This window comes from Octodon degus, unplaced genomic scaffold (genome assembly GCF_000260255.1).
Source record: "Octodon degus isolate 3935 unplaced genomic scaffold, OctDeg1.0 scaffold00058, whole genome shotgun sequence".
In the NCBI taxonomy this organism is placed as follows: domain Eukaryota; kingdom Metazoa; phylum Chordata; class Mammalia; order Rodentia; family Octodontidae; genus Octodon; species Octodon degus.
Genome location: NW_004524634.1, coordinates 2,644,900 through 2,660,639, shown reverse-complemented (window position 1 = coordinate 2,660,639; position 15,740 = coordinate 2,644,900). Strand labels below are relative to the sequence as shown.

Here is a 15,740-nt window from a genome sequence, read left to right as displayed (position 1 = left end):
ACACACACACAATAAATAAATGTAATAAATAAAAAAAATAAATATTAAAAAAAAAAGAAGAAAAAAGAAAACACATCACACTGTGGGAGAACATATTATTAATAACAACAGGAGGGTGAGTAGGTTGTTTTCCTCCAGTACTGGAGTTTAGACCCCAGGGCTTCTCACTAACTGATTCCTACAATTTTTTTGTTTTTAACTTTAAGACAAGGTCTCCCTAAATCACTACATTGTTGAGGCAGGACTCACATGGAAATCCTCCTGCTGAGTGTTGGGGTTAGAGGTGTGCTCCCTCATGCCCAATGGGTGGGCAATTTTCTTTTTCTTTCTTTCTTTTTTTTTTTTTTTTGTGGTTATCAGGGATTGAACTCAGAACCTTGCACTTGCCAGGCAAGAAGCACTTATTCCATTGAGCTATCTCCCCAGCCCTCTGCTTTTAACTTTAAAGATAGTTCTGAAGAGTTCACTGTCACTAAGTAAAATGGGATGAATTTTGGATAAAAATGTGTCGAGGTTAATTTTTTTTTTAGCGTATTTAGTACAGGATCTACAAGGTCTCACTACACAACACTGATCGGACTCATAGTGATCCTCCCGTTTTCAGCCTCCCAAGTGCTAGGATTACAGGGGTGCGCCACCGTGCCCAGTCTCTGTTGCTCTCTCAGTGTGCCCCAGGGACGGGCTGGCACAGCAGGCCAGGGATCGAACCCTGTTGCTGCGCTCTGCCTAAGCAGGCACTTTAGTCTGCTGAGCTATCTGGCCAGCCCTTGAGAGGTTGATATTAACAGTTATATTCGTGAAGAGCTTGCACAAATTGAGGTTCTACATCGCTGGGGAAAAATGCATGATTATAAACCAGGGTGGATACTAGAGGAGCAAGACGCTAGCTAAACCGACTCTGGATTGACGAGGGGTCTTGCTTCAATGTAGATCCCTGCTCAGCAGGTACGCAGGGGCCAGAGAGTCTGCATTACTAAGGAGAACCTGGTGGCCTAGTGACGCTGCCTAGGACAGAGACCACACAGTGAACAGCAGGAAACAGCTAGTAACACGGATGCTGAGAAGCAACGCATAAGAGATGCGGAGTTCCATTCCATCTGCAGGGACTTTCTTTTTTAAGAGCAAAACACTGGGACTGAGCAGACGCTCCTTCTGAGACCCAAGACATAAAATCCCCATTCAGAAGCTGCTCGGAACCCAGAGCAGGGCCGGGTTTCCACTAGGATGGCTCTAGGGATGCAGCACTTTTTCCCTAAAGCTGGACAAACAGACCAGGTGCCTGGCACTGGCCCCTACGGATGGGCTGAAGGAGGAGGCTGAACCCAGTCACCTGGAAGTCCTGTGGCTTGTCTGACAGCTGCCTTCTGGGTGGGGGTGTGCTTCTCTTTCTTTTACTCCCAGGGTGGTAGGGAGGAGGATGGGAAGGTGGCTTCCTGGGGGTGGTGGGAGCCCCCGGGCCCGGCACACCACTGGGGTCCAGGAACGGCTCTGCCTCATCTCCGGTGAGCCCCTGGTCCTCCGTGTCTTCTTCTCCTCCTGTGTCTGTGAGGACAGGGCCCAGTGAGGATTAAGTCCCTCTGACCCTGTCCTTGGGACCCAGCTCAGCAGAGGGAGGACCCAAGGAGCATGAGGGCCACGACCCACCCCCACCCTACCTCTGCCCCTCCCTTCCCTGTCATGAGCCAAGATGGATGAGCCAGAAAGAAGAATGGCTTCCGGCAGCTGAAGTGTGAGGCCAGTCAGTCCAGTTAGTCAACAGGAGGAAGAGAGAATGGCCCTGACCTCCCCGACCCCTGGCCCTGCAGGATGTGCCCCTGGGCCACCCTGTCAGTGGTGGCAGGTGAGATGGTTACAGGTGGTAGGTCTGAGATGGAGCAGCCTGGCCCAAGTCTCACCAGTGGGGGCCAGCCACTTCTTTCCAGAGTATCTCGTGTCCACGGTGCTGTCACTGAGCAGGGACCAAGTCTCTGCCCGGCTCTGTCCCCCACCTGGCATGTGGGCAGGGCACAGTCCCAGGGGATGGCGGAAGGGAACTAGAGTGAGGGAAGCTCACCTACTGCAGCCCCAGTCCTAACCTTATTTCCTCCACCTGAAACAATGCTCAGAAAAAGCTGCAGTGTCTGTAGAGGGCTGACTCCTCCCCACCTTTCTGCAGGTCTGGAAGTGACCCTGACTGGTCTCTCGCTCCATCATAGTGTGGTCCCAGGGCATTGCGGGCCTTCTGCCAATAGAAACACCCCACCTTCTTCCCCAGAACCTCCTCCAGTCCACTGGGGGTGTCCCAGGTGACCCCCCCTCCAGAATAAGCGTCACCTCTAAACTCAGACATGGCAGAACCCTAACAAGATGGCTTCCTTGCCTCTTTCCTCAGGGTCCCCACTAAGCGGGCCTCCATGGATGACACAGAGCACACTGTAGGGCTGCTCAGGGTTTTCAGGTTGTGTTATTTTCTAGCCCCCTTCTTGTGGAAGAAACTCTAGACTCTCGCCCATGGGCAAATGCATTGGCTCACCCACGCCACAGAGGCTACGCCAGGCTGGACTGGCAAGCCCCACCCCCAGCCCCAGTCCCAGTCCCAGTCCTCACTGACAGGCCCAGCAGAAGAATCAAAGAGAGCAAAAGGAAGCACAGGACTTGACTAATTCATTTAGTTCCACAAATAAAAACCTGAGAGAATAACAAGCCCAAAATCATATGACTACTTAGTGTCAAGGGTAAGCCTGGAACCTATGACCTCTGATTAGTCCAGAGCTCCTTTGAGGAAAAACTGGCTCTTCTGTCACACCACTAAAAGCCTGCTGAGTGCCAGGGCAAGGAACATAGGCTCTGAGACAAGCCCTATCCTGTCACACCCCTCTTGGGACTATGCAGTACAGAGGGCCCAGCTGGGGACAGGGGCTGGGAGCGGGCCTCACAGGATACCCCACAGCCTCCATCCAAACCCTCTCTTCTCCACACCAGGGCAGCCCCAGCCTGGAGAAGGCAGTGAAGGCTGGGAGGAGGCCTTGTGCAGCCCCAGCACCAGCTCAGGACCACCGCCATCCTTGCTGGGGGTCCTGGCACCCTGAGGATGGGCTACTCACCAGCCACAGCATCCAGTTCAGGCAGTGTTGGGGAGGGTGCCAGAGAAGCAGGAGATGGGAACATGGGCACAGCTCCGGGAAGCGGCGTGTAGGACACTTGCAAGACCAGTGAGGCCTAGAATGGGTCAGGAAGGGCAGAGGTTAGCGTATTCTGACAAGAGGTACAGAGACCCCTGGGCATAGTCGGATGGCTCAGTACAGAATCTGAGGTCAGCTTCCACCCTCCAGGAGCTAAGTGGCCTTCAGTGAGACCTGTGACCTCCATATACGTCTGTTTCTCTACAAAAGGAGTTGTAATAGCAGGAGCCCCTTCCTCCTGGGGCCAACTGAGGATAAATCACAGTTAGAAGCCCAACCTCTCCTGCAGGACTTTGGAAGTCTCACAGATGCATCCCCTCAGCCACTTTGCTTTGCTGAGGAACCTGCCCTCCTTCTCCATGGCCAGTTCAGCCTTGCTCAGCTCTGTGCAGGCCCAGCCCGCTCTGAGAGGGGCTCAGTGCCCATCACCCTGCTGGGCCTCTCCCCTACACACACCCCAAGCTCCCCTGGCCCACCACATTCTCAGCCAGGAGGACAGTGCTGCGTGGAGTGACTCACAGGGACAGGAAAGCTGTCCAGGCTCCCACCCGAACCCCCACCTGCAGGCCTGCACTGCTCACAGGAAGCTCTGTAAGCCTTCAGCCTCATGACCCCAAGGCCTGCAAGGGCCAGGCACAGCCTTTCCTGGGGCCACAAACCTGGAAGCCTCCCAGACCACCTTGGGTTTTAATCCAAGTAACACTCTAAGAAAATTTGGACACCGAGTGTGGTGTCACACAATAACCTCAACACTGGGAGACTGAGGCAGGAGGCCACCGATTCAAGCCCTGCCTGGGCAACTTAGTGACTTGGGGAGATTCTGGGTCAATTCAAGTACTGCAAAGAAGCAGGGTTGGGAAAAAGAAGGGCCAGCAAGATAGTTCAGCAGACTAAGCGCCTGCTTAGGCAAGCACAGGGACCAGGGTTCAATCCCCAACACCACATGCTACGCCAGCCCCACTCCTGGGCATGCTGAGCTGGCCACCAGGTGAGGGGTGGAGGGTAGGATGGCTACACCTGTAATCCTAGCACTGGGGAGGCTGCGACAGGAGGACCATTATGAGCCCAAGCTGCATAGTGAGACCTATACCGAACACATAAATTAAAAAAAAAAAGTTTTGAAAGTATAAAAACCTTAAAGCAGGGGGCTAGGGAGATGGCTTAGTGGAATAAGGGCTTCCCTGGTAAGCGCAAGGGCCTGAGTTCAATCCTCGGTTCCACCAAATAAATAAATACCTTAAAGAAACATAATTCAAAGGAAACAACTTATCCCTAACAATTTATCCTTCCAACAGTTCACAAACTAATACGATTCTTCCAATATTTTTAAATAAGTAACGATAGCTCCAGTGTATAAAACTGTTTTTCTTCTTAGAAACTAAGCATTGTTCGAGGACTGAGAAAACCCTTTGTAAATGTTTACTGATGCAAAACTCAATGGCTGTTAGCACTGAACGCTGGTCATCCCTCTGGAGTAACACCTGGGGTGCTCAGGGATTCTTGGGGCAAACCCTCTCCTGAAGATGAGGAGACTGAAGGACACCCCAGGCTTTGTACCATGTAGACTGGGGTCTGGGAAGCAATAGCCCCGGTAATGGAGGGCAGGACCTTAGGGAAAAGGGGCTCCTAGAGGCCGCAGCCGGCCCTGCAGGTTCCTAGTCCACCACCAGGGGTCGCCAAGTGAGCAGCCAGCTCCCGCCTCTCGGTTCCAGCAGCCCTCAGAACAGAAAGGAGCAGCCTTCGCGAGTGACGCGCGGATACACACACGACCACTAGGGAAGCCGCTTCAGTGGGCCTGGCTGGGCCTGGGAACTGTGTTTTTAACACAGGGCTTCCCTTCATTCGAAGGCTTTGCAAAAACAACTGATTTCAGTGCTAGCTCAGGGAAAGTCAAAAAATGCGCCCGAACCATCTTTTTGCTCTAAAAAACAAGGACAGGCTTACTGAGTGATAGAAATATGTGAAAAGCACACAGAAGTCAGCATTCAAGAGCTCCCACGGGTCAAGTCGGGGACACTTTCAACATGAAAATCAATAATGATAATAACAGATTAAACCACTGAATGACACAGAAATACATGAATCCATCATGAAATAAATAAGAGGTGGGAAAGCCTTCCCTTATGGTGGAATGCCAAGTGACTATGGACAGAGAACAACTGACTTAGAATACTGCCACTTAGTAACCATCCAAACAATGATAAATTCAACAAACAATAATGAACCCCAGGGAGACACACACACACTTAAAGCAAAACAAAAACAAAACCCTAAGGGTAAAAAGGAGTTGTAATTGCAATAGCTCCTTCCTCATAGGGCTAAGAAACAGGGTACTTAGGACACACAAAGTGCTTTCCCACAAAATTCTTTTTTTTTTTTTTTTTTTGTGGCCAGCTCAGCCCACTTGGGGCAGGACTACAGTGGCATGTGGTGCTGGGGATTGAACCGTGGTCCCTGCGCTTTGCCTAAGCTTGTCTAAGCAGGTACTTTAGACCACGGAGCTATCTCTCCAGCCTCAAAATTCTTATTAAAAAGTGGAGTAGGGGCCGGGGAGATAGCTCAGTAGAATAAGCACTTGCCTGGCAAGCGCAAGGTCCTCAGTTCAATCCCCGGTACTGTTACAGGTAGCCAAATTAGATAGAAATATTATAGGCAGTCAGACAGGGCCAGGCCCTCAAAGGAGATAACACAGAAGACAAAGACAACTATAGGAGGGGCGGATGCTCCTGCTGTGGACCAGACCTAAAGACCTAAAGGCCAAACAAATGCTAAAAGAGTAGCACTTGGGATTGATATTCTAAATAGGTATCGGCCACCTGGAAAGACCCAGATGAGTCACTAACCCAACCCCCAACAGAAAGAGACCCTGTCCCACTTTCTTGCCCGGTTGCTAAGTGACTCACTTCCCCATTTGGTACCAGATTTAATCAATTTTACCTGAGCAATGGTGCTTGTAATCTCATTGGTTAACCATAGTTTTGTCCCACCTCATGCCCAACTAAGCAAGTTCCCACGTCTTCTCTACCACCTTACACCCGCCTCACCACATGGTTTTCCTCTATAAAAGTTCCCAGAAGAGACAACTTCCCGGGGAACTACCCGCTCGGCGCTCCCTCCTGCCCCTCCCTCAGACAGAAGCTTTATTTCCTTCAATAAATGTGTTCTGCTCATTGATAGGCTATGGCCCTAGTAAGAATTGCTGAATTATTATGGTGGTCATCTAATATGGCTGAAGCCCTTAACACAACAGCTCATCTACCCAGAGACCACCTCCCCTCTTCTTCTCCAACTCAGCCCAGGATGCAGTTTCCTTTCACCTTTCTCTCCACCTCAGGGAAGGCCCCAATCAGCTCCTCAGGTCTATCTAAACTTCCCCCTCAAGCCCTACCCCTGGCAAAGGCCATAAAAGCCTCAGCCTCCTTTTGTTCCAATCCAGAGAATTCCTTATCTTCTCAAATTCTCTCCGTGTCTTCTAAGATAATGAAGTCCCTTTTCCTTTATAATAAAGCCCCTTTCCCCTTTCCTTCTGTGTGTTTCTCTGCTGCGACACCGTTAAAACCTATCACTCATAACCTCCGTTTGTTCCTAAAATTCATTCTTTGGTTTTAGAGAACACGATCCCCATGCAGGTCAGGTCCAGAGATCGTTTTTCCTTATGTCATTTGGAAGTTCCCTATATCGTTTGGAGGTCACCCACCCGAGATCAGTTTTTCTCCCTGTATCAGTACCACAAGAAATAAATAAATAAATAAATAAATAAATAAATAATAAAAGTGGGCTAGAAGGACGACTGTGGGATATACAGCAAACGCTAGCTAGCTCCACCACAAGACCAAGGGTAATAGTGCAGGAAAGAGGCAAAGCAAAGTCTCACCACTCGCTGAGGTACCATGAAAGCGACAGCATCGTGTATGTTCACACAAAGAAGTAGGACAAGGCAAAAGCAGACCAAAAACCCAAACCAAAGGTCATCCTATGAAATAACTGGCCCATATATCTCCAAAAATGTCAAGACTACAAGGTCATAACGATCAAAGAAAGACTGAGGAATTAGCTTAGATGGAAGAACATTAAAGAGAACAACTAAACCCAACATATTGTTGTAGGCAGCTAAATTAGATAGAAATATTATAGGCAGTCAGACAGGGCCAGGCCTTCAAGGAGACAATATGGCAGACAAGGTGACTTTGGAAGAGACAGACTTCCTGCTTTGGGCCACACCTCAAGACAAAAGAGTAAACAAATGAAGCTACGTACTTCCTTGGGGCATCAGGCTTGATACTCTAAATAGGTATCAATCACCTTGAAAGAGCCCAAAAGAGTCACTAACCCAACCCCCAACAGGAAGAGACCTATCCCATGACTCCCTTCATCTTTTGGTCCTGGATTTAATCAACTTTTCCTGAGCAATGGTGCTTGTAATCTCATTGGCTGACCATAGTTTTGTCCCACCTCACACCCGCCTAATTTCCAGGTTCTCCACCTTAGACCCACCTCATTATATGGTTTTACTCTATAAAAGTCCCTGGAAGAGACAGCTGCCCTGGGGACAGCCTGCTCAGTGCCCCCTTCTGTCCTTCTCTCTGAGACAGAAGCTTTCTTTCCCCAATAAATATTATTCTCTAAACCTCCATTTGTTCCTAAAATTCATTCTTTGGTTTTAGAGAACACAAACTAGTCCCAGATACCTTTCATTTTGGAAATTTCATTCCCCTATATCAATATGATCTTTGATTGGATCTTTTTGCTATGAATCACGCTGTCCCAAAAAAAAAAAAAAAAAAAACGATAAGCCAGGCATGGTAGTACATGCCTGTCATCCCAACTACCGGGGGGCTGAGGCAGGAAGATTGCAAGTTTAAAGCCAGTCTGGACAATTGTACAAGCTCTTACTTCAATATAAGAAAATGGAAAAAGGGTAGGGAGGGAGCTCAATATTCTCTGGGCTTAGTCCCCAGAATGACAAAAAGAAAAAACTGATAAAGCCCACATGAGGGTCTGTGAACTAGAGGAAGTAACATAGCAGGTGCTATCTTCTGCGTTGTGAAGGCTGTCCCAGGGCTGTGTAGAAAAGTTCTCAACCACAGAGAGAAATAGACAAGCGAGTTCAGAATGATGAGCCAGAGGTCGGCAACTTCCCTCAGACGATTTAAGACAGAACATTCTTTCTATTATTCTTGGCAACTTTTCTCAGAAATCTCAAATTATTTCAAAATAAAGGTACGAGCAATCTGCTTCTGCCTTAGCCTGGGGAGATAGCTCAGCGGTCTAAGTGCCTGCCTGGCAAGCGCAAGGACCCAAGTTTGATCCCCACTACGGCATGCCAGGTGTGGTAGCGCACGCCTGGGATTCCAGTGCCACGGAGGCCGAGACAGGAGGATCACCACACTCTGTGCTGCACAGCAAGACCTTGTACCAAATAAATAAATAAATAAATAAATGAATCTGTTTCTGTCTTAACCACATGAACCTCACTTAGCAAGACAAATGAAAAGCTTACCTACTCCTACTCCCTCGAGAGGCAGCCTAAGTCAGGACCATCTACCGCATTTGCAGGAGCCATGCAAGATGAACAAAAGAAGCCTCTTATCCAAAAATCACTGAGAATTTCAAGATGGTGATGGTAGAAAACTCCTCCCAGCCCGAGGCTGCTCTCAGCATGGACTGCCCAACAGGCCAGTCTCGCGCGTTTTCTCGGCTCCGCCCAGCTTAGGTCTACTTCAGAAGGGCAGTGCATGAGGGCCTTGCCTAATATGTCTGGCCTGACCTATCCATGAATTTATTTACTTATTCTCTTTGCAAACATATAAAGAATCTGCTGGGGGCCAAGCACCAGTCAAGGGAATGGTGTATTCCCATGAACCAAAGAGTAGAACTGATGTTTCAACAGAGGACACACAATAAATAATGAGCACATAAATTACAGAGCATGTTAGGAAGGCAAGAAAACAAATCAAGGAAAAGGGCTCAGAGAGCAGGCAGTGTTAACTCCTCTGGTCTGAGTGGACTTCAGTGAGGTGATATCAGTTAAGCAAAAACTTGAAAAGGCTACATCTTCGCTGTCTGACACTGGCAGCAGATGTCCCAGAAGGGTGGCCCTTCCTACCCCTCCAGGCTAGCCCCTCCTAGCCCCTCCCTCCACACTACCAGAGGCTGCTCTGCACAACCTCTGCAGTGGGGTTTGCAAGAATGCCACTGCTCACCCAGGCCTCCATTCCTGTAGCCCTCTGCAAGAGCAGGAAGGAGTGGCAGACCTAGAATCTACAGGCCGCCCTTCCTGGGGTTTCCTAGGCAACAGGTATTCCACACCCCTGAAGAAATGGTGACACACTGCAACGCCAAGGATCTGAATAAGACTTTCAGCACAAATCAAGGTTCATCTTCTATAAGGCCCATGAAGAATCCACAGGGGGCTGGTGAGATGGCTCAGTGGTCTAAAGCACCTACTTAGAACAAACTTAGCTAAAGCACAGGGACCGCGGTTCAATCCCCCAGCACCACATGCCAGCCAGCCCCGCCCCCTGGTGGGCTAAGTATGGCATACATTTAAACTTTTAAAATTCATTACAGTAAACACTCTCAAACTCTTCCCACGCACTTCAAAAACCCATAACCCATCATTCTTGCCACTTTCCGAAAGCATTCTGGAAGTCGTCTTTCATAAGTGTCTTCCTTCAGTTGTGCTGTCAAGGCGACCCCAGCATCCTGAATTTATTCCAAATGTTTACCTTTCAAGGTCATTTTAACTTTGGGAAAGAGCCAGAAGTTGCAAAGTGCCAAATGCAGAGAATAAGGTGGGTGAGGACACAGCATAATGTTTTTACAAGCCTGCTTTCCAGTGGATGGTACTCAGCAGCGGCAGGCTCTGCAATTTGTTTTTTAAATCACAACTTGTCCAACACAGAAGAGGACTTCCAAAACTGCTTCAGAAACCTGCCAGAATGATACTTTATTTATTTATTTTTGTATTTGGTACAGGGTCTACAGAGTCTACAGGGTCTCACTACACAGTTCGGACTCCTAAAGATCTGCCTGTGTTCAGCCACCCAAGAGCTGGGATTACAGGCGCACGCCACTACGCCCAGTCTCAATTGCCATCTCAGTGCACCCTGGGGACTCTGCCTAAGCAAGCAGGCACTTTAGTCTACTGACCTATCTGGCCGGCCCTGGAATGATATGTATTTTAAAAGTAAGGGGGAGTATTTGGAGGGCAATACGTGCTACTGTATCCTTTACTGTATTTTTTCATTATTTCAATCACACTGCACGTGTTCCTTCCTATGTGTGTGTGCCCAGCGAGGACTCCTGCTGGCACGGACCATCCTCCAGGACATGGGTAGCATACTCTCTGTCAATTCAACAGCTGTCTGGGGTCTGGCAAGGTAGCTCAGTGGAGTAAGCACCTGCTTTGGCAAACTCAGGGACCAGGGGTTCGATCACTAGTCCCACCATGCCAGCTCAACCCCCAGCACACACTGAGCCAGTGAACGAGTCCGGCAATTCCAACACTGGGAAGGCTAAAAACAGGAGGATCACTACAAGTCCGAGCTGAGTGTGAGACCCTGTACCAAATACATAAAATGGGGGGAAAGAAAGCTGTCTGGGTAGCTTTGACCCCTAAGAGCCCAGAGCTCAGCCTGCAGGACCCCCTAGTCTCCCCACCCTTTCTTCCCTTCTACCAGCCCCACAGGCCTGTCTTTTCTCCCACCCTCGTCACAAGGTTCCTTTGGCCCTTAGAGACCAGATGAGCACTCACCAAATAGAAGTGCCTGGAATACTCTGCTCAATGGACCCAGCCCAGAAACCGGGCCTTGCAAGTACCTAGTGAGAGCCCTCAGCTCCTCTTGTCTCTCTGCCCCTCTGGGCACAGTCCCGGTTCTGCACTTTCCATTGCAGCATGGACAGCCCTTGCCCCAGAAAGAAGCTCCAGCGGAGAGGCTCTTATGACCTGTCTGGTGCTGCACTGTGACTTCAGTGCTGTCACAGGTACTAGACGCTGGACTTGGGTCATCTCCACAGGTGAAGACCCTGTCCCTGTCCATGCCCCACTGGGAGGCTCCCTGAGCAGGATCCGGCCCTCCTTCCCCAGGCCCCACCTGCTGGCTTTTGTGCACCACTCCTGGAGACTGACCCCTAAGAGCCCAGAAAAGGACTGTCATCTCTGCAGACAACCAGGGAAGAGAAGCTCTTACTGGGAGCTGGACACACACACACACACACACACACACACACACACACACACACACAGAGCAGGGAAGCAGCAGCTCCCAGCTTCCAGCTGGTGTGAAACCCAGAGTGTGGCACAAGAGGGAAAGGAGCGATGCGTAACTGCCAACATGGCTCAGCTCCATGAACAGGAAGCAGGTATGGAAGGCTCAGGGCCTGGATGAGACTGAGCTTAGAGGGGTACATGTGCTAGAAACACCAATGTGATAGGCACAAGGACTGGAGTGAAGAGAAGTCGATGTCCCAGCAAGAAGTGAGAAACCACGTTGCAGGCTTCAAGAGCCCATCCTGGAGTGTGATAGAAATGCACCAAGGAGGTCACTGATCCCAAGAGCTTTTTCTCTGCAGCTGACTTTGATGCCCGGGATTCCTGCAGGGTGACTAGGAGCCTCTTCAGGATCCCCTGAAGAGGAAATTCTGGGAGTCCTCAGAGTCCTCCTAACTACAAGCAGCTTGGAGAAAGGATAAGAGTGGGCTCAGAAGGTGATTGAGGCCTCGCTGGGAGGAACTGTTTCCGGGTCAATAGTTTCCCCCAGTGCCTTCTGGGAGGAGTGGCAGAACCAGGGAAGGTCAGGAGTTCTAGTGCCCAGGAAGAGAGAGCCTTGCAGGGTATATTTAGCTCACTAAAAATAACAGCAGGCCAGACATAAAGGCTGGGAATTGACTGCTTGGACTTGGGAAGGCTGGGAGAAGGGCAGGAAAGACAATGGGGGAAGAGGAGGAGGGTCTGACAGGCCCTAGTGGGCAGCGGAAGGCAGTCTGTCTCCCTTCTTTTGTAATCTGGGACCATGATGACTCAGATGTTCCCATTCTAAAGAATGCGCCCAGGCGGTGAGGAAAGGAAGTCCTCTAGGGAAACTGTGGAAGCCATAGCCACAGCTGGCTGAAAAATTTGGGACAGGAAGCAGCCAGGTGGGCAGGGCAAGACCAAGGGGCAGGCCCTGATATAGGAAGGTAAGGCCAACTTGAGCCCTGTCATGGGCCACAACTCCCTACACCCTTCTAGCTGGCCCAGTAGCCCTCCTGGTACCCCGAGGTCTGGCCAGGGAGGGTCAGGCTTAGCTTCTGGAAGCCAGGCTTTAACATCTCTATAGGGTCAGAAAGTCAAGGCCAGGGTTGGGGGTCACCAGGCAAGGTCTCAGACCCGAAACTGGCTGAATGCAGGGGGCAATGGGTACTTACCCCAGTGGGCTGCTGCTTGCTGTCCAGCAGGGGCGCATTGAAGCTGGCCGACAGACTGGGGGTAGTGAGGACCTCCCTGAGTGGGACCTTGGCTTCCCCCAGGAACCTGAGAGGATATAGAAGTCAAATGTAGAAAAGTAGCTTAATGTGGCCCAGCTCTTCTCCCATCAAACCCCATGCCACCACTGTGACACAGACAAAGCTGGTCTACCTAGATCACCAGCACCTGGGGCCCTAATACTCCACCACCCCAGTTACCAGCAGGCACCATCTTGGACAGCCAGGGCCCTGAGAAACACCTGGACATAGAAGAGGGCTGAAAGATACCTACTGCTCCCCATGCTCAGCCTTGGGTTCTTTCTTCCCCACCCAAGGCCTTCCATGACTCCTCAGGTGTAAGAGCTAATGATCGGCATCTAGGTATCCCCCAAAGCTTCTGTGGGGCTCTATCAGAAGTAGCTGTGTCTAGAGTATGTGGTGCTGGAATTGGTTCACGGCACAGTGCTGGGCTCAAGGGTACTAGGATTAAGGGTGCGAGTGCTCCCATCCTAAGTAGCCTGGATAAGACACAAAGGGTTAAGGTCCCCTGCCTGTTTGCTCTTGCTGTCTTCTGATTGCCAAGAACTGGTTCTCCTCGCTGATACCCCTCTGCCAAGCTACCCTGTCTTGGAGCCTGCTGATTATAGACTGAAACCTTTACAAGCTGGGAGCTAAGTAAACCTTTCCTCCTTTGGGCTCTCAAATCAGAAAAGGCCTAAGACAACCTGTACTACCCCTGAGCCTCAGCAGTTCCTATAGCCCACATCCACATACACTATCGACAGTGGCTTCCTGGGACTCCAATGCAATGACTATAATTGAAACACATGACACTGGGGCGAGGGAGATAGCCCCCACCTCAAAGTCCAGGATGGTCAACAACACTCACAGCTGAGGGCAACTTCTCACTGCTGGGCTCTAGAGGAAGGATGGGGCACCAGCACAGCGGCCACCACAGGGCCCTTCGAAGAGTGCAGATGAGTAAACTGAGTTCCCTGAACTAAAGAATGGGTGCGCCATGCACTCCGTACCACTGTAGTGGCAGCAGGAAGCCCGTGCAGCGAGGGGCCTGCACAACTCGAGCATGTCAGCTGCTGTGTGCTCCTGGCTCCACTCACTGCTCTGGGAACCAGGGCCCATCCTGCGCAGCACTCTCAGGCCAGGAAGCCTCATCAGTCAGGTGAACAGACAGACCCAGGTGTGCACTCCTTGCCTGCTTCCCCACCCACCCAGGATAAGCCAAACCTGCTATCAGGGAAAATCCTTTTTCAACTAACTTGAAGATAGATTTTGGTTTGGTTTTGTTTGCGGAACCAGGGATTGAACTCAGGCCCTTGTGCTTGCCAGGGAAGCACTTATTCTACTGAGCCATCTCCCTGTCCCTCAAGATAGGTTTTATGACCCTATGAAAAAAAAACATAACCTGAACCTAACTAGCTGACTTTGAAAACTGGCTACTCAATGAGATGCCACTCGATATCCATTAGGGTGACTGCTATAAAAAGACAAAATGACAAGTGCTGGCTAAGATATTGATAAATTGGAACCCTCGTGCACTACTAGTAGAAGTGGGAAACACAGCAGCCACAAGAGAAAACAGTATGGAGGATCCTTTATTTATTTAATGTATTTAGTACAAGGTCAACAAGGTCTCACCACACAGAGTAGACTCACAGTGATCCTCCGGTTTTCAGGCTCCCAGTTACAGGGTGTGCGTCACTACACCCAGTATCAATCTCACCCAGTCTCAATCTCTGTCTCAGAATGCCCCAGGATGGAACCAGCACAAGGTCAGATCAGTCCCTGCACCTGCCTAAGCATGCGCTTTAGTCTGTTGAGCTATCTGGCTGGACCTTTATGATCCTTTATTTTTTTAATTTAAGCATTGGGGCTGGCGAGTTGGCTCAGTGGAATAAGTGCTTCCCTGGCAAGCGCAAGGGCCTGAATTCAATCTTCAGTTCCACAAAATAATAATAATAATAATAATAATTTAAGCATTAACTGCTCTTTCCTTTTTTGTTTTTAATGTATGTAGGACAGGGTCTACAGGGTCTCATTATGGAGATTGGACTTGTAGTGATTCTCCTGTTTTCAGCCTCCCAAGCTCTGGGATTACAGGTACACCCCTGCACCACCACACCCAGTCTCATTTGCCAGCTCACTGTGCCCCAGGGCTGGGGCTGGCATGCGCGCAATTCTAGGATTTTTGTTTGTTTGTTTTTGTGGTATCAGGGATTGAACTCAGGACCTTGGGCTCAGGCAAGTGCTTATACCACTGAGCTATCTCCCTGGCAGGATCCTTTATAATATTGCACAAAGCCAAATGTTGTGACACATGCCCAAAATCCCAGAACTCTAGTGGAGCTAATGCAGGAGGATTCTAAGTTTGATCCCAACTTGGGGAACTTAGTTAGATCTTCTCTCCAAATTAAAAAAAAAAAAAATCTAAAATGATAAGGATATACCTCAGTGCACAAAGAAATTTAGATACATCCAAAAGAATTGGGGGCCTGGTGAGATGGCTCAGTGGTCTAAAGCACCTACTTAGAACAAGCTTAGCAAATCAGAGGGACCAGGGTTCAATCCCCCAGCATCACATGCCAGCCAGCCCCGCCCCCTGGTGGGCTGAGCTGGCCACACACACACACACACACACACAAATAAATAAAATTTAAAAAAAAAAAAAGGAAAAGAAACAAATTAATTGAAATCAGGAACTCAGATGTTCGCGGACCAAGCTTTGTAGCATTATTCACAATAGCTAAGGGTAGAAGCCAAGTTGAATGGACAGGGGGATAAACATTTTGCAATACTGCATGCAATGGAATAGTACCCTGTCTTTAAAAGGAAGGAAAATTCTGGCACATGCTACAATGGGGTTAACTTTGAAGACCTTATGCTAGATGAAATAAACTAAACACAAAGGGCCCAATGTTGTATGACTCCACTTACATGAGGTACCTGGAGTTGTAAAATTCAAGGACAAAGAAAGTAGAACAGTGTTGCCAGGGCCGCAGGAAGACGGCAACAGGGTGTTGTTGTTTAGTGGGTACAGACTTAGTTTATTTATTTTTTTTTTAAATTTTATTTATTTGTGTGTGTGTGTGTGTGTGTGTGTGGCCAGCTCAGCCC

General features: G+C 49.5%; 1 protein-coding gene across 17 annotated transcripts in view; it reads right to left on the bottom strand.

Moving 5' to 3' along the window:
• Dysf (dysferlin) overlaps positions 1-15,740 on the bottom strand; it is a 233,667-nt gene that overhangs the window by 163,643 nt on the left and 54,284 nt on the right. For 9 of the 17 annotated variants that reach the window (XM_023718431.1, XM_004634069.2, XM_004634066.2 and 6 more), the window contains exons 4-7: positions 12,570-12,675; positions 3,084-3,198; positions 1,896-1,988; positions 1,331-1,542 (exon numbers count right to left, since the gene is read on the bottom strand). In XM_023718431.1, coding sequence (XP_023574199.1) covers positions 1,331-1,542; positions 1,896-1,988; positions 3,084-3,198; positions 12,570-12,675 — 526 coding nt within the window. The remainder of the gene's footprint in view (positions 1-1,330; positions 1,543-1,895; positions 1,989-3,083; positions 3,199-12,569; positions 12,676-15,740) is intronic. The other 8 variants (XM_004634073.2, XM_004634077.2, XM_004634074.2 and 5 more) reach the window with 1 other exon arrangement.